At 47.9% G+C, this 19,126-nt stretch overlaps 1 protein-coding gene across 1 annotated transcript in view; it reads right to left on the minus strand.

The window, feature by feature from the left end:
• Positions 1-6,883, minus strand: part of GRIK4 (glutamate ionotropic receptor kainate type subunit 4) — a gene marked incomplete at both ends in the record, with an annotated part of 288,755 nt that extends 281,872 nt beyond the window's left edge. Inside the window, one exon of the mRNA XM_080705143.1 lies at positions 6,802-6,883. Coding sequence (XP_080561269.1) covers positions 6,802-6,883 — 82 coding nt within the window. The remainder of the gene's footprint in view (positions 1-6,801) is intronic.
• Between the last annotated feature and the right edge of the window lie 12,243 nt (positions 6,884-19,126).

Consider the following 19,126-nt stretch of genomic DNA (forward strand, 5'->3'; position numbering starts at 1 on the left):
AACACAAATGCACACCAGTGGCTACACACCTGTTCTCTTTGACTTGCGGAAGTCGCCCATCATGCATGTATTGTCAACAGGCTATTCAGGACTCTGCCAGCACAGCCGTCTCAGATTCTGTTGGGTTCATCCCCTTTGACATGACCACTTACCTCCTTATGCGCTTGGGCAGTTTACAAGGCCTGAGCTCTTCAGGCTCCACTCCACAACAGGTTTGTCTCCACCTGCCTGGCAGGTGGTTGGGGAATCTGAATTGACATATGTGTAAGGACACACCATACAACGCAAACCACGGCCCCCAGCTCACTAGGCAGCGGGGAAGCAGGAATCTCCATACCACCAAAGAGGATGTCCCCAATGAATTTTGGGATACCCAAAGTTCATTCCACCTTTGGGGTGCCCAGTTCTTCTCATCTGTGAAATAGAGTCTCTAAGTCTAATTCATCTCTAACCTCTCAACATAAAAGATGACAACCTGAGGCTGGAGCTCTCACCGGTTCTGGAAAGACTGAGAAGCATCCTGTGTGGTGCCCCAAATCGAGTAAAGACGGATCACAACACACAGCGTGCTGGGCTGGGCCTGTCCACAGCCAAGACCCCCTGGTCCATCCACAAAGGTGGTGGAGGGGGGGTGGAGCAAGGAGCAGAGGAGAGACAGCCTTACACAGGAACAGGCGTGGCCAGATACACTCACACACACACATGCACCCTTTTTTGTAAGGGGCAAAATATTTGTTCTCCTAAATATCCCATGGGCTAACAATAAATCAGCTGGCATTCTTGAGCATCGACCAATTTCCAGTAGAAGAGATATTTGGAAACTGAAAGGTCAGCTCAAGATTCAAACCCTGCCATAGATAACTCATTTACCAAGCGGTGACTAAGCCTACTGCTGTAGGCCAGGCACTGTGCTAAGCTCCCCCCACCAGGCGGGGGGTATAGCATAAATAACACAGGCACAAACCCCCAAACATGACCAGGGGAGAGATTGATGTCCCAGAACTCTTTCTATATTCCCTTTCTAGGTGACAGATGAAGGAGAAAGCCATCAATTCCTATTTGTCACTAATGTGAAAGACCAATTGACTGTCTATACAGATGACTCAATTTAGAACCAAGCTGAGAAGTTACGTGCTGATCAAAATTTCATAAATCAAATCACATGGTAACTTTATTAGCAGAGCCCACTACTCAAAAACCCCGTGGTGAAGCCTCTACAAGGCAAATAATTCTTTTGGTATATTTGATTTTCGGTATATCATATTTAATACACAGCAGAAGGAGAACGGTGGTTTTTATTCTTCCCTTTGGTCTCCTCCGATTCTCCTATTAGTTTCGTCTTTATAATATTTGAATGGCCTATGTTGAACATTCTCTGCAAAGGACTGGAGCTCATTGAAGGAACCAAGTAAAAAATTGCAGTTGTAAAGTGCTTGGGGGTCTTAGCAAGGGAGAGTGTCAAATAAATTCAGGGCTCTGCTGCTTCACCACTCAGGGAAACCTTAAACAAAAAAGAGATTCAACTGCTGAGATAACCTGCAAGTGTGTCTGCTGACGCCCATCTGAACAGGACTTCCCCTACCCAACACTGAGCCTCTGACGTCCCCCAGCCTCAGTTTCCTCTTCCATCAACATTGACTGGATTTTGTGCCCCTAGAAAATTATTTGGAGGAGCCGGGCGTGGTGGCGCACGCTTGTAATCCCCGCGCTTGGGAGGCGGAGACAGGAGGATCGTGCAGGTTCGTAGCCAAAGAGACCCTGTTTCCAAATAAATTTTAAAAAAGGGGTCTGGGAGTGTGGCCCGGAGGTAGAAGGGCTTCCAGGAACCCCAGTACCACCAAAAAAAAAAATTATTTGGAGGTAAAAACATCAAAGAAGCCTGCTGTGGGTCACAAGCCTATAATCCCAGTTCTTGGGAAGTTGAAATAGGAAGAATCACAGGTTTGAGGTCATGCTCAGCAATTTAGTAAGATCCACAGTAACTTAGCAAGATCCTGTTTCCAAATAAATAAAAAATTAAAGGGACTGGGAATGTAGGTTGGAAGCAGAACGACCCTGGATTCAATCCCTAGTACCAAAAAAAAAAAAAAAAAAAAAAAAGTCAACGAAAAGCAAGAGGTGACTCTATTTAGCAGTAACGATTTCATCTTCCAATTTCTTTACCAAACATAACACAATCTACTTCAGGTGACTCAGATGATAGAAGGAGATCCCAAATGTCTCCAGGTACCACCAGCCACACAGAGCAGAGACAACTTTGAAGGCAGAAAGGTTTGCACTCCAGTACCTGGGTGATGACTCCTTTAAACTCTCTGAATCTGTTTCTTTATCTGTAACACAGGATCATTAATTCCAGCATGAAGATTGACTGAGATATAAGAAATATCTTGCCTGGTTTCCAGAAGAAAGTTAGGCCTTTCCAAGTGTGAGTGATTATTTTGACTATTGTTACTTAGTATCTCAGTGCTTGGCATCTTACATTAAATAAATATTTGTTGAGGAAATTAATGGATGAATAATTCAATCTGTGATGTTTATTTATTTATTTACTTACTTAAGTACTGAGGATGGAACCCAGGGGCATTCTGCCACTGAGCTACAACCCCACCCACCCACCCCCAGCCCTATTTTATTTTTTATTTTGAAGCAGGGTCTTGCTTGGTTGTTGAGGCTGGCCTCGAATCTGTGATCCTCCTGTCTCAGCTTCCCAAGTACTGGGATTATGGGCATGTGCCACCACACCCAGGTCAATGTACACGTTGTTGTAGCTAAAACCTTCAGTGGAACCCAATCAGGATCTTCAGCCAAGTCCTATTTCATCTTTCATGTAACATGGATAGAAGTATTTTCTCCTCTGCTTTCTCTTCTACATCTGCCCACAAGTCCACCTCTAACTGCAGGCAAGAGCAGAAGAAAGCAAAGGACCTAAACATGTTATTGGGAAACCAGGTCTTGCAAAGGCCCTGGGTTCATCCACCACACTCAGTGAGTTGGAGTCAAATGTTTGCACACGTCATGTGCCACGCCTTGTGTTAGGTGGTTGCCTTCCAATGGAGTCACAGTCTGATGGGAAATGCTGTGGTAATTAGAATACAATGCTATGAGCCTAGGAACAGATGTGTGTACCAGGGCAATGGGACAATAATAGGAAAAGAGGAATTCTCCCTGGGAAGACAGGGAGATACTGGGAAAGGACTTGCAGAGGACAAGCCTATGGAAATGATAACAGAAGAGGAAGAAGGGGAGGAAGAGGAGGCTGATGGAGATGCTCTCTAGGCAGAGGATGGAGTGGAGGAGGAACTCTGGTGGCAGGGCCAGAGCATGAGCAGCCTGGAGCACACCTGATGGTACATGTGGGTGTGGCTACAAGATGGGGTGGGGAGGAATAACAAGAAGCAGGCAGAAAGCCCCAAGATCATCAGCCAACAGACTCATCGAGTACCTAACATGTTAAGGGCAAGGACAGGACTGGCTAAAGTCTGAAAAACTTCCAGAATAGATTAGAAAAACCTTGAAGAGGAAATAAGTTTTACAAACTGTTGAAGATGGCTAAGGGAGCTGGCTGGTGTGCGGCGAATAGGACATGGAGAACGCTCGGAGCCAAGGGCACCGGGAGGGATCTCCCGGCCAAGCCACAGCTGACTGTGAGACCTCAGCTAACAACTTCCCCTTCTGGCCTGCTTCCTGGGAGCCTCGCCACCTTCACAGCTCTATGATATCATGGCCGTGATCCCTTTAGATGGTGGAGGGCTGCAGACACGGCTGGGGCCTTCCAGGGACATTTATACCTTGGGGATCCACGGTCACCACTCAGAGGACCCAGAGGGATGGAAGCAAAATCAAAACAACACTCTGGGAAGATGGATGGCTGAAGGGGGCTGACATATGTGCGGGAGTGTGGGGAATTTATGCGGGCAGCCTCACAGCCATAAATAAAAATCCCTTTCTTTTACCCAAAACCTCATCTGAGGGTAAACATCAGACAATGTAATAGACAATTTGGCCGTGTCTCCCACCCCAAGCCTCCCGTGAATGAAAAACAGCCATCACAGGCAGGGTAATGGGTTTGGCCGCCTCTTTCCAAACATCCATATTGTCACCAGCGACAAGTGGGGCTGCGGGAAGAGAGGGCTGGACAATTTATCTCCGATCCCAGGTTCCTTCAGGGCAGCCCTCTTCTGACAGCCATCTGTTCTGGGTCTGGGGAGCTGGAGAAAACCTAGAAGAACTCAAAAGCTGGGAGCAGGGGGCCCTGAGAGGGCAGGAGGAGCAGCAGCCCCTTCAGTCCCTTTCCCACCCACCTCTCAAGTCCCTCTGCACGTGAGGCCGCCTGCGGTGGAGCAGATACGATGGCTTCTTGACCTACTTCTCTCCCCCTCTGGAGTGCATGTAATTAGTACCTCTGCATCCCTAAGGATCAGAGACTTTTAAAAATGCTTCTAGGATAACCATGGAGATGGGGAAACTGGCCCTGGCATTATTGTTTGGGTTTTTCTTTTCTTTACTTTCTCTTTGTTGGCTCAACTCTGCTTCCTGGCCTCTGCAGGAGATTGGGCCTGGGTTGACCTTGCCAGCCAGCGGGGCCTCTGGCTGGAAATCACTGGAAGTGGCCTGGCATGAACCAAACCGAGGGCTGGCAGAGCTTTGACAGCTGGACAAGAGTATTCAGGGTCCCTTCAAAGTCCTCTGTTGTCAGCGTAGCCGCCAAGAAAGGGATCTGTCGCCTCCACTTTTTGCTTCCCTCCAGGAGAACAAGTGTCAGGGGAGCGGAGGAGGACAGAGGCTCCAGATTCTGGCTCGATTCCCTTCCACTTCCCACTAGTGGCAAATGGAAACGATGGATTACCGCTGCATCTGCCCCCATAGAGGGGTAGAAACCCTTGCGGCAAACACTGAATAACCGTGGGCATCTTATAAATTAAGTATCTTAAGGATAGGAACCATTTTTGCATTGCTACTAAGCAGAATTAAATTAAGTTTTGATGGTTCTATAGAAATGAATGAAGAAGAGGAAAGGAAAATTTTGTTTTTAATTCCTGTTTTGTTTTGTTTTGTTTTGTTAAGCACAACCAGCATAGGGACTCCAGGGGAGAAAGAAGGGAGTATTGAGTTGCTTGTCCGCATTTCTGGTTTCAATCAGTACCACTACAGAAGCCTGGAGAAATATTCTCACAGGATACCAGGTGTGCTGCCTGGCATGGCCAGGATCCCAGCTGCTAGCCTGCCTAGCCCCTGTGGGAGCCTCCTGATCACACCACAAGCTGGTCCCTTAGGGCCAGTCCTGACAGCAAATTGGAGAAATTCTGGACTTTTAAGGCATTTTCCTGGATTCGCTGTCAAGTCACCTTTATTATAAGATGGACTAAAACCATTTTAGCTTCAGGTTTAGAATCCAGATTCTGCCTTGTTCAGAGCACCCACTCTCTCCCCATGCCAGCCTGGGAAGGAGCCTCTATGGTCATCTGTCTGGACAACTCACCTGGCATTTGACCCCTGGGGTCCTGCTGCTGGACAGGTCTTTTTGTGAGCTGGACTTCTCCATGCTATGCCCCCTCACTCTGACCCCCACCCCTTATGCACACACAGACACCGTGATCCCAACACCCTGCCATCTGTCCTGACCTCACAGTTTCCCTGGGCCAGGCCCTCTGATGACCGCACTGACTGCCAGGTTGGGCTATGGTGTGCCCTTGCAGCCAATAATGAGTCCCCAGGACTCAGAAGCTGGAGTGCCTTGGCCTGCGGTTGACCAGCCTCATTCAGTCCTGGCAGGAGAGGATGGCTCAGGTGGCTGCCCTGCTGCCTACGCCTCCAGTGGTGTGCCCAAGCAGCAAGGACATGGAGAGAATGAAGTGACTCTGGCCTTCCTGGCCATGGCCAGCAGACAGCAAGTCACGAACCCTCTCAAGCAGCCAGCCCAGGGTTGCTGTTATAGTTTGGCTACAGAATGTGCCCTAGGAAAAGTGCATGTGCTGTCAATGCAGAAATGTTCAGTGGTGAAGTAACTGAATCAGAGCTCTAATCTCATCAGTGGATAAAACATTTGAATGGACTCCCTGGGGGGTAACTGAAGGCAGGTGGGGTGTGGCTGGGGGAGGTGGTCATTGGAGGTGTGACAGGGAAAAACTATGTCTGCCCCGTGTCCATTCTTTCTTTCCTCCCTTCCTCTCTCTCTCTCTCTCCACCCCACTCTCTTCTCTCTGTCTTTGCTTCGAGATTGCCATAAGCTACACAGCTTTTCCTCTGCCATACCCTGCTGCCATGATGGCCTTGGGGCTGGCCAACCATGGACTGAACCTCTGAAACTAGGAGCCCAAATAAGCCTCTAAATTGTGCTTGTTGGGGATTTGGGTCCCAACAACAGAAAAGCTAACTGAAACAGTCATCAAGAAGACTCCTGGCTTTGTCCAAACTGCTGTAGACACAGCACACACACTCTCCAGGATTATTCTCTAACTGATCAGAGGAGAAAGAGAGGTGACCTCTTCCCTTATCTCCAGCCCTAGATTTGCAATCCCCATGGCCATCCTCGCCCTCCTTCCTGAGTCACTAATCGTCATGAACTGTAACTGGTAGTTATCAGCATCCTTCTGCTTGTCACTGGGGAAGCTCAGCAGGTTGACCAGATCAGAGACATCAGCCTGTTCCCATCCCTACCACCACCTCCAAAACATCCACCTCTGCTCCAGCCAAACCCTAGGAAGAGAGAAGCAGAGAGTCCAGCAGCCTTCCACAAGGCCTGCACGTGCGGCACGCAGGTCTCCCCATGGATTCCTAGGGCAATGGCTGGGCTACACTTACCAATCCTCAGGGAGTGTGGGCTGCAGGCGACCATCAGGAGCCAGGCTGGAAGCAGCACCAGAGGCGCCAAGAGGCGGGGCATCTTCTATAAATCCTCATGGAGCCCTCTGCTGGTCTGAGCATGACATAACTCTGTGGGAGAGGGAGGGAGCCTGTGAGTCTTGCAGGCTGGGTAGCCCACCCCCTCTATCCCCAGGACCCCAGCCTCCAGAGCAAACTGAAAACCACTTGGGGAGGGCTGACAACACTTCCAGGAGCACTTCTGGCAATGCCTGTGAAATAGTTGATACTCTGTGGAGTCTGGGAGCCTCTGGCTTTCCTCCCTAGGCCCACCAAGATTCAGGGAAGCTCAGGTCCAAGCCCTGGCCCTCTGACCCACACAAGGCAGACTGCAGCAGCAGGTTCCAGGAACAAAGACCTTCATCTACTCTTAAGGAATGGGAACCATGATGAGCTAAGAGGAAGACATGCGGAGGGCAACTCCACTGGGAGTCAGGAAGGGCCTGAGTTCAAGTCCAGCTCCTCCTCTTTCCAACTGAGTGCCCTTCACAAGTCTTCTTGGCTCAGTTTCCTCATTTGAAAAAGTAGTAGTGTAACTGAGAACTTCAGACAATGTAGGAGAAGCCACCATGCACAGGCCCTGGCCTAAATGAGGAGCTATAGGATGTGTTACTCTCTGGCACAGATGGGAAAGATCTCTTCCCTGCAAAGACTTATGACAGAAGCATACATTGCAGGCCATCAGAAAGCTTCTCTGTCTGCTTCTGTGCTGTGAAACACTAACCCCATCCCATTCTTCCTCAACCAACCTGTCCCCCACACTGACACCTTGCAGAGGCCCAGAGTCTATATTTGACCAGATCTGCCCCATCATTATCATGAAGGTAGCACCTGGATGCTAATCACAGGTGCCCTTGAAAAGGAAAACCTCCACCCCACAGAACAGAAAAAAAACAGACAAAAGTCTGGAACAGATGCTTCAATAAAGAATATATTCAGAACCAGTTGTGGTGGCCTATGCCTGTAACCCCAGTACTCAAGAGGCTCAGACAGGAGGATCTCGGGTTTGAGGCCAACCTCAGAAACTTAGCAAGACCTATTTCAAAATAAAAAACAAAATAGGTCTGAAGGTACAGCTCAGAGGCACACCCTGGGTTCAACTACAGTATCCCACTCCAAAAAAGAATATCCGAATGAACTAAATAAATTTGAAAAGTTGCTAAGCTTCATTGAGTATCAAGAAAATGTGACTTTAAACCACAATAATATACCACTAATATATATATATATATATATATATATATATATATATATATATATATATATATATATATTGTTGCAGGCTCCACAGGGCAAGGGCTGTTGGCAGTTTCCTGACATAATCCTAGGGGCTTCTTATGCACAATAGTTGCACAGTACCTTCCTGCTCAATGAGTGGAAGAACTCAAGCAAATCCTGGTAGAAGGAGACAGACGAAGATAAAGGGTCAAGGATTAGGATAAAGCTAATTCTAGTATTGGAAATTCAGCCCCAGAATCAATGTCCTTTAACTCATCGGTGTTGGTGCAGAGATAGACTAAAGCCAACATAGTCTCAAGGGATGCTGGACATTGTCACTCATTATGGATAAATTATTTGGTGATTGTCTGTTTCCTCACTAGAATACAAGCTCAACAGAGGTGAGGCTGAGTTCTCATTCCTGTGGAAAGGGCTGTGTCCCTGGGATTTGGAGTGCTCAGCCTACATTAATGAGCCTCATTCAGTCTGAGCACCATAGCTCCAAGAATTTGGGGGGGGGGATATAGTACTGAGGATTGAACCCATAAGTAGTCTACCATATATACCCCTGGCCCCCTTTTAATTTTGAAACAAGCCTTGCTAAGTTGCTGAGGCTGGTCTTGAACCTACAATTCTCCTGTCTCAGTCTCCCAAGTCCTGAGGTTATAGGCATGCACCACCACACCTAGCAAGATCATTTCTTTTTTACCTGTAATTTATGGAGATAATTTAGTTAGCAAAAGCCAAGCTGTTGGGCTTTAAGACCAGATTCATCTGAGCACCAAATTAAAATGAAAACCTCATATTTCCTTGTACTTTCTACATATGACTCTTTAGAAGAGCTAAAGGCTTCAATTTTCTGCTCTCATATGGAAACAGTTAAGATAGAAAAGGAAAAGTGAGATACCTGACCAGCCAGGCTCTGTGTGACCTTAAGCTTTGCACTTTGCTTCTCTTAGGCATTGCTTCCTCAGCTAAAACACAGCGTGTGTGGTAGATGAAGACTGGAGACATTTTTACAAACCACTGAGTCTTCCACACGTATAACAAGGTGGTTCTTCCTGTTCTTGTAAGGTTTGAAAGAGATCACTGCTCACGATGCACTCAGGGTTAGCCGGCTGAGGCCCAAGAGCAGTGCTGGACCTCAGCCATCGTTATTCTAAAATGTGTTCTCCTGATTCAGGCAAGCTTTGGGGCCATGAGCAACAAAAGCGAGACTGCATGAACTGAGTGTAGTTCTGTCTTCAAAAAAAATTTACACGGGCTAATCTGACACCTATTTAGCCGTCAGCATAATAATTATCATGCAGCATGCTGATCGGGCATAAATGGAAGGCACTGGATGTAAATGACTGTATTTAGTATCACTTTTATATAGCCTAACACGATTTTTACAGTTCTTTGCTCTTTGACAGTTCACTTACCCACTCAAGGATATTTACTGAGCTGTAATATGTGCCAGGCACTGTTCGAGGCCCTGGGGAAACAGTTGAACTCAGAAGGCATAGAGTTCAGAAAAGACCCTTCCCATGTACTTGAGGGCATTGTCCTGAACACCCTGGACAGCCATACCAATCCCAGGGAGAGCAGACAATGGACTGAAGCAAGATTGCAGCTGGCTCTGGATTTTGTTTGTTTTTGTGGCACTGGGGATTGAACCCAGGGGCACTCTACCTCTGAGCTATACCCCCAGCCCTATTTTGTTTTTTCACTTTGGAACAGGGTCTAGCTAAGTTGCTAAGGGCCTCACTAAGTTGCTGAGACTGGCCTTACACCTGTGATTCTCCTATCTCGGCCTCCCAAGTATTGAAATTGGAGGGACTTCTGGGAAGATGGCGACGGAGAAAAGCGGGGCTTACGAGCCCCGCTAACAACCAATCTCTATTACCACAAAATCAGCGCCTTTCATAGCCAGAAAACACCATCAGCAGAGAAACAAAAAATGTAAATACAAGGGACAGAGAAAAAGAGGGCTGGAAAAATGAGACACCAGAAAGAAATCAGACCACAGTGCTGCAGCCAGAACCATTGCACGGGCACCATCTTTCCTCGCAGCACCAGGCCCCAGAGAGGAGGGGGACTCAGAATGGAGCTCAGAGCCAGAGAGGAGATATGCCGGCCTCACGCCTGAGGATGCAGCAGCAGCGAACTCACTAGACGGCACCAGGCCAACGCACTCAACAGCCCACCAGGCTCCAGAGAGGAGCGGTGGACAGTGAGCCGAGGTGAGCCGCTGCGGAACAGCCGGGCAGAGTTCGTCAGATTTCTTGGCACAGGGAGCGTCTAAAGCTCCCAGGGGCTGGGCTCAGCACACCCTGCAGGGACTCAGAGCAGAGCTCAAAAACAGAGAAAAAATACGCCAGCCTCATGGCTGAGGGCGTGGCAGCGGCGCTATATTGCCACCTGTGGCAGCAGCAGCGAATCCACCGAATCCACTAGAGCTCTATCAGTGCACTCAACAACAGTGAGTCAAATTGCGGCCCCTAGAGGAGAAATCCCAGTACTGACTCCAAGGGACTTGACCCAGTGGGGGAGTAGTGGTGGCAGAGATATCACACCATAGTCACAACTCACTGCAGGAGAACGCCCAGCCTGACAACCCCCCACAGTCTAAAGCAGCCTCTATTGACTCCCTGGGTCTGAGACTCTGCGATACAACCCAGTAAAGGAGTAGTGGTGACTGAGATACCACAGACTCGAGATCCAGAGCACCTTAAGTGACCCAGGAAAGAACCCAGAGAAGGCACAAACTTCTGAAATCATGGGAAAGAGGAATAACAATGGAGCAATGAATGCCCACAACCCCACAACATCAGAACCTGATAAAACAGAAATTCAGAGATTTCTAGAAGATCAAATCAGGAAAATAACTGTAGAAATAATAGAGGTGCTTCAAAAAGAATTCAGAGAGACCCAAAAAGAGATAAAGGATGCAATTAATGAAGTAAAGGCCTCAATTCAAAGTACAAACAACCGATTAGACCACATGGAGAATAGACTCTCGCTCCTAGAAGATGATCATTCAAAAAATGAACGCATAGTTTTTAATTTAAAAAAAAATCCAACAGCAGGAATCTGACATTGAAGAAATATGGGCCTATTTTAAGAGAGCTAACCTAAGAATAATTGGAATAGAGAGGGAAAAGAAAGTGAAACCAAAGGGATCAACAATATCTTCAAGGAAGTAATAGCAGAACATTTTCCAAACATAGAGCAAGAGGTCGATACGCAGGTCCAGGAAACTTATAGAACTCCCTTTAGACAGGATCAGAGAAGAGGATTCCCACACCAGATAATTGTCAAAATGACCAAGGTGGAAGCCAAGCAGAGAATCTTAAAGGCAACAAAAACAAAGGGCCAAGTGACATTCAGAGGCAAACCAATTAGAATCACTCCAGACTTCCCAAATCAAGTCATGAAAGCCAGAGAAGCTTGGAGTAACATATTCCAAACTCTGAAAGAAAACAACTTCCAGCCAAAAATTTCCTACCCAGCAAAACTTTCTATCTAATTAGATGGGGAAATAAAAAGCTTCCATGACAAACAGAAACTGAAGGAATTTATGCCTTCAAAACCAGCACTAGAGAAAATACTCAAAGAGATTAACTACAAAGAAGAAATAGGTAACACACACCAGAACCAGAGAAACAAGATTTTCCATCCAACAGACAACTAAGATTGGTTATCTGTGGAGATTCATTATTTATGTTAGTCTTTTACCTATTTCTAAATTGTATTGTTTGCTTTTATTGTTGCTAATTTTTAGGATTTCTAGTTGGAATATTAATATACCTTCAGATATAGCATTTGGAAATATTTTATCCCATTCTATCAGTAACTTTTAACTCTGTTTACATTGTCTTTGGATATACAATATTTTTAGGGAGTTTGTTTACTCTTCTGTTGCCTGTGCCATTGAAATCATATCCAAGAAATCACTGCCAATTTCAATGTTGTGAGATTTTATGAACCAGATTTTCTCCTAAGTTTATAGTCTTAAGATTTATATTTAGGTCTTTTATCTATTTTGAGTTAATATTTATATATGGTGTTAGGTAAGGGTCCAAGTTTATTCTTTTTCATGTAATTGTTGTTTTTCAACAATATTTAGTTAAAAGATTATTATTTCCTCCACCAAATGTTCATGGAAACCTTATCAAAAATAACTTGACAATATATGGAAGAATTTATCTCTAGGCTTTTATTTAACTCCAATGGTTTATATATCTGCCTTTATAACAGCACTACACTGTTTCAATTATTGTAGCTTTATAAGGTTTGAAATCAGAAAATATACATCTTCTAGCTTTGTTCTTTTTCGAGATCATTTTGGGTATCTAGAATCCATATTCCATATTAGGATAGATTTTTTCTGAAAAATAAATAAATAAATGTATGATAGTTTCACCTAAAAAAAAGAAGAAGAAAATATTCTCTGGTAAGAGAGAAAGCAAAAAGAAATATTGAAATGTTATCTTTAAGTCACCAAAAGCTTGATATCAGACAAATGAAACTGTTATGTGAGATTATCGTTGTTAATATTGGATAAATTGCTATAATACTAGATGTCAACCACTAAGCCAAGCATGGGAAGGAGGGATAGGGAGGGAATGGGGTGGGGATCGGGTAGGGGCTGACTGGGCGATGTGTGCATATATGTCTACAAAAGTGTTTTTTTTATCCCATTATGATGTATGAATACAGTGCACCAATAAAAATAAAAATAAAAATAAATAAAAATAAATAAATAAAAAAGAAATTGGAGGGATGCACCACCCGTACCACACCTAGCTTGGCTCTGGATCTTAAGTGACTATTCTTGGGTGCTCCCCCCACCCACCCAGCCTGTTTCCTCACCCACTGGACACCTGGGAGGAGCAATACCTACCTCCAAGGAGCATCAGGAAAGCAGGAAACACCTCTGACTTTTCCACCTATGTCCCTAGAACCTGGCATAGACTGGCACATAGTAGGCAATCGCAAATTATCTCTTGAAATAATGAACCCAATCAGAGAAAGTATGTGGAGAATGCTGTCAGCTGCCAAATTTTATTAGTGAGTTACAGTTAACATCCTTGCCAGTCAGGAATTCATAATCCAGGTACAACCTCTCCACCTGCGTGCATGCTCTTCCTTTAACCTTCCACCGGCCATGGATGGAGAGCATCATTTATCAAACTGCCCTCTGACAGCCTGACAGACATGCCATAGGGCACTGGACAGGGAGCTAAGGTTTATGCAGCCTCACCTCTGCTGTCTCATGCACCTGCCCAGATGTTTCCTCACTCTTGACACTCCAAACCGGACACTTCTGCTTCTTCCAGAAAAGAAATCTAAAATGCAATTTTCACAAATTTCTCAAGCAGGAAGAGACGGTCTCCAAATGCCCCCAGTCAGACCGCCTCTAACTGCAGCTCTATTATGAATGGAAACCCCAAGAGGGCAGGGACTTTGTCCCTCTTATTCACCACAGTGGCGCCTCCAGCACCTTGGACAGTTCCCGATGCCAGGCTGCCACGAAAAATACTATGTCAGATCAGTGAATGAATGAGTGGAGAGACCATGGTAGACACAGTACTGGCCAGTGCCCTAGCCTGAACATGGTTAGCCTCACTCTCTGGGGAGGGAACCCAGGCTGGAGCTGGAGGTATGGGGGGCCTGACATTGGAGTCAGGCACAAAAATGATCAGGGTACTTTATTATTTTGTAAATTATTAACCAGGCTTTTTAATTGGAAAAGCAATTCAACCTCTTGATTCGAAATACAAACAGAGAGCACTTTAGAATGAGGGACAAGCCCTCCCCTGTTTCTGACTGATCCATTAGCCCCCGTCCAGGACAGGGGGCTGGCCCCTCAGGGAGCCTGGAGTAGGCCTCGCCCTGGGCAGGGAGAGGTCAGTGAAAATTTAACTGGACAGAAGGGGAAGGCCAGGATGGGCCATGTGTTTGCTTTTAATCTATCCCCAGCAATTGCTCTGAGCCTGGATGGCTTCAGAAAAATAAGTCTGTCACTGCAGTCTGAAGGGGATGCCGCTTACTTGGCTGTGGCCTTTATTTTAAAGTGTCTAGTTTTTCTCTCCTCTTATCCCATGCCCTGGGGAGTGCTCAGGGGCTGGGCTTGGCTTTCCTCCAAGGACTGTGTAGATCCAGGACCTGTGGTTTTCTCATCTAGTCTGCGTAGGATTTAGAAAAAAATGGCAAGCCCTGACTTGATGATGATGGTGTCTGAGACGTCGGAATCACTGATATATATCTGGTACGGACAGGGTGGCTGCCATGAGGTTTCTGCTTAGGGGTGATGGAGTCAGGCCAGGGGACAGGTGCCCCATAGCAGTTCCCAGAGCTGCCGGCCTCGGCTTCTTCCTCATCCCTGGCGTTACACCTTCCTCTAGTCTTGACTTGAGAACATCTGTGAGTCTAAAACATTCTTACCCTGGCTTCCAGTGGTGAGATTTTGATGATGTCCCCCTGAAACACAGCTGCCACCCCTGTCTCCTTCACCAGGCCCAGCAGCCCACCTTTCAGACCCCCACATGGAAGGTCACAGTGCACACGGCCTCACTCAAGGCATGGGCGAGCCCTGCAGGTTGGCCCCTCTCCTGCCAAACACTAGAGAGATTCTGGCAGAGGGGAGAGGGTCGTGTTTATCTGGAGGTGATTTAAATGCTGTCCTCAATACTGTTCTCTCCACGTCCCTTCCCCCATGCCCCACTCATTCCTCTGCAGACTCCCCTTTGCAAGAGCTTTCAGCTCTAAATGTGCTATTCACCGCTCCAGCACTGGGCTCTTTTGTTTCAAAGCTTGGGCTCACGTGGTCTCTGCCAGGAGCGCGTCTCCCCTGGGGCCCAGCCTGTTGGCCTCAGATAAATGCCAGGAACATTTTTCACTATTCCAGGCCCGTTCTGCCCTTCCCCTCCAACCCTGTGGCCCCTGTTCTTCCTCCCCTGGCTCACTGTGGCAGGAATCAGCTCTCCATCTTCTCCCCGCTAACCACTGTGTTTGCAGCAAGAAGGAGATGTGAGATGCTGTGGCCTTCTTGCCTTTTCTGTAAAGGATACTGTGCTCAACATGAGGTTCGTGGGGAAATGTGGCTTTAGACACAGAGCCTTATTCTTATGAGTGCAAAGAGAGAGGGGACCAGCTTTTGTCCTTAGGCCATGCCTAATGAGCCTCTTGTCACAGCATATACAGAGCAGAGAAGCTCCTGGCTTTTCAGCTACAGTGATACTGTACCATTCTGAACTTACCATGCTGTGTCCCACAGATGCTCTGGCCTTCTGTGCTGTTTTCTCTGCTACAGTCTCTGCCCTGCCCTTCCCTTTCTCTGTTAGAAGCTAACTCAAGTTGCACAGGTGGTCCCCAGGGAAGCTGTCCCTTCCAGCCATCTCTAGAGCATCCTCTGCTTTTATTTCTCCATCTGTAATGAAGGCATCTGAATGTCTGATTATGTCTCCTAACATCCCAGCCAATAAGCTCCGTAAGGACGGGTGGTATCACAGGGCCGGGAAAACTGCCTGTCACGTAGTCAGCATTCAACAGATAGATGCGTTGAGTGAACAAAATGGAAATCCTAGCGCAGCACTAAGTATGTTCGCATGCAGTGGCCAGCCTTGGGTGTGGAAACAACATACCCCATTTTGCTTCCCAAGTGCTTAATTCATTCACAAAGCAATTCCACTTCCATTATTGCATTGATCCTCTTAGCAACCCTGAAAGTAAATGGGGGAGTGTGACTTCCCCCACTTTATAGCAGAGGAAATAGAGGCCCTGAGAGGTGAAGGGAGATGCCCAAGATGACACAAGTCTCCTTGCAGCCTGTTGGTCTGCCTTGGCCAGGCTGAGTCTGTGTGAGAAAGGGGCTGGCTGCTCTAGGGAGAGCTTCTGGGTGAGGTTGGCTTGGGGTAGCATTTTGGAGGTGAGAGGGCTGTGGATTCATACTCTTAGCAAGTGGGCACATGAGCCAGTTTGTTGGAAAGAGATGAGGGATCTGCAGGGAAGTGTTGAGGGTTTTACCTGGGCAGGTGAAAGAAAAGAAGTTCATTTTTACCAACTATTATACCTGAAATTTAGGCATCACCTTTCCAGGGGCCATCATTGTCTATAGTCTTACAGATGTGGAAGTGAAGCCCAGAGAGGCTCAGCACTCAGCTTGAGGACACACAATTGCTGCCGGGGCTGGGAGCTGTGGCCTCTAGTGAGGGGCATTCATTCAGAGGTGCGTGAGGGGCTTCAGTCTGAAATCTGTGCAGGAGTTATTTAGAGGAGCCCTCATTCTTCTTGCTCATTAGTGCCTGAGAACCTAAGAGTACTGTCCCTAGTCCTGTGGCGTGGTGCAACCTGGCACTTGCATGTGTCAGTGCTTATAGAAACCCTCCTGAGTCAGGCCCACACTGGGCAGTTCATCTGGCTGCTGCTCTGAGTTTACTCCAGCAAGGCAGACCAGGCCTAACCCTTGTTGCTGATGCTGGTATCCAGTCTTCCCCTGGTTAACGTGCCATACTGCAGCTCATCACAGACATGGGAGCATCCCCTCATGGGGAAACCTAGAGGGTGAAGACACCAGGGATGACTGCTTTGCCGAGGGCAGTCCAGATGTGTTCTGTTGCTGCCCCGATGGAGCAAGCTGTGGGGTAGAGCAGGCCTTGTCTTTCAGCAGCATTGTCAATCACGCATACCATCACATGGCAAACTTTCTGCAAGGGCCGCTGAGTGTGAGGTCCCTGGATGCAGAGAGGGTGGTGTAGAGTGAGGTGGCAAGAGGCTCAGGTCCTGCATGTACCTTGGCAAATCACTCAAGCTCTCCACCCGTGCCCTGCATCTGCACGTGGAGGACTGAGCCTCACAGGCTTCTTTTGAGGAGCTAATGAGTCTTTGCACATAGCAAATATTCAACAAGTATTATGTTATCATAGAATTAAGTTCTTAGACCTGCAGAATTTCAGAGCTTCAAAAAACCTTAGAGAACACTGAATTCACTCCCTGGCAGCATCAGAAACAGGCTCAAAGAGTTACCTGCCGAAGCTAGTGAGCCCACAGGTTCCTGACTCCCAGGATGGCCTGCGTCTTGCCATCAGCCTACCTAGTGCCAGGGAGACAGATACTACCAAAGTTCTGCTCAGCTGTGTTAGGCCACAGAGGCTGATTCTCCCTCCAGGAGGCCACGGGTTGGGGGGAAACCCCACTCCCCTGCCTCATATTGCATCCAAGCTGCTGGGTGCCATGGGGAGTCAGAGAACAGTGGAAAAGCCCACATCCATTTTTCCTGAGGAGCCTTGAGCGTCAGAAGGAGTAATCAAGATCTTGTTGCCCACAGTAGAGGGAAAATCTGTAATTAATCTGGCTGCCCCTCTGATTTCCTGTTTTCCTGCCACCAAACACTGACTGGAGACTATCAGCTTCCTTTCCTTCCCACCCCAGAAAATCATGATTAATGATGTAATAGTGCTATGAGGGTGAGAAGGAGAAGCAGAGGGGTCCGGTGCATCAGGAGAGGAGAGGCCAGCAGCACTGCCTATCTGGGGGCCCAGGCTGTGTGCACCCAGGGTGCAGCGAGCTGTCTGCAGACTGCACCTCTCTGTGCCGGCACCTGGCTCCTTGACATATATTGAGCTTCTACTCAGTTTAGACACCATGGCCAGTATGTCTGTGGGCTGTGTGCCTGAGGAGACAGTCTCTGTAAGTTAACTGGCCCCTCTGGAACTTTTCTTCCTAGCCCAAGTGCTCTGGCTGCTACTCAGAGCTGAGCCTGGGGTCTACCCTAAGCCCCTCGCCATCCTTGGAGCCAGCCTCGTCCCCATCAGATCTCTCATCCCCTGAGTACCAGTACTTGCCCTGGAGATCCCTACTCTGATCCTGCTGACTCTCTGGAAGAGGAGCCCCTCCCCAGGGGGCCCTGGGGTACCACTGCATCTGCCATTCTCCCAGGGGTCAGATGCAGAAGGTATCTTCTCCAGGAGGTGCCCTGGGAGTCTGCATCTGGCAAAGACTACAGAAAAGAACCTGCGAGGGCCCCGTTGCCCTCTCTCTGCCAGTGGCCTGAGCCACTGAATCTGAGCAGGAATCCAGGAGCTGAAAGCTCTGACCTCTCCCCTTCTTCAGCCACAGAATGCCCTGGTGAAATCCTCCACTTCCCTAGCTAAGCAGGGGACTGTCCTTGAATATACACCACAGAGACCTTGGTGAAGGAACACATGCCCCCAAGAGCCCAGCTAAGTTGCAGAAGCAGGAGAAAGACCAAGAAGGCTGCACATCCTCCAAAAGGGGGCTGCTGCGTGTGCAGGGGACAGGCACGGCCCCACCGCACCAGCACCGCACCAGCATCCCTGCACACTTGGGGTCAACATGCTGCCTTCCTCAGGGAGCTCGTGGAAGAGTATGACACCCCCAGTACAGAGTAACACAGCACACCGGGAACTCCAGGAACTTGGGAAGCAGGGCAGCCACCAAGCACTGTGCAGCTCTCACACACAGAGCAGCCTCTGAACAAACAAGGGAGTGAGCTGGAACATGCTGGGCCCCGGCAACTGCATCAAGAATCTTGGAAGATGCAGATCATGGGCCAAACCCAAGGCAACTGCTGGAGAGGAAAAGCTCCCCCATTTATATGCTGAGAAAAGCAAGGGGTGTCCATGGTGATTAAACCAACCTGGCAGGTGCTCACTGGGTCTGGGGGGTGGGGGGTAGAGACAGGTGAGTCTAACCTGGAAGGGCTGGGAGGATGGCTCAAGGAATCAGGACTTTATCCTCTAGACATAAAGAGCCATTGAAAGTTTTGGGGAAAGGGAGGGCCAAGACCAGAGTTGTACAAAAATCAACAAGATCAAGGTAGATGAGTGGGTTTGCAGGGGTCACCAGGCACTTAGTCACATGTGATCTCGGAGAATGTAAATGTGGGGCAAGCCAGCTCTCAAGGGACTGGACCCACTGCCTCCCGCACATCAGGGTAGAGGATTTTCCCACAAACTATAAAAGAAAGATTCTGAGGAACTGTGGGTTGGGGAGGAGCCTGTACTTTGTGGTTCTCCAAGGGAGACAGAGCACCAGGCAG

The sequence above is a fragment of the Muscardinus avellanarius genome (assembly GCF_963383645.1).
Source record: "Muscardinus avellanarius genome assembly, chromosome: 1".
NCBI lineage: Eukaryota > Metazoa > Chordata > Mammalia > Rodentia > Gliridae > Muscardinus > Muscardinus avellanarius.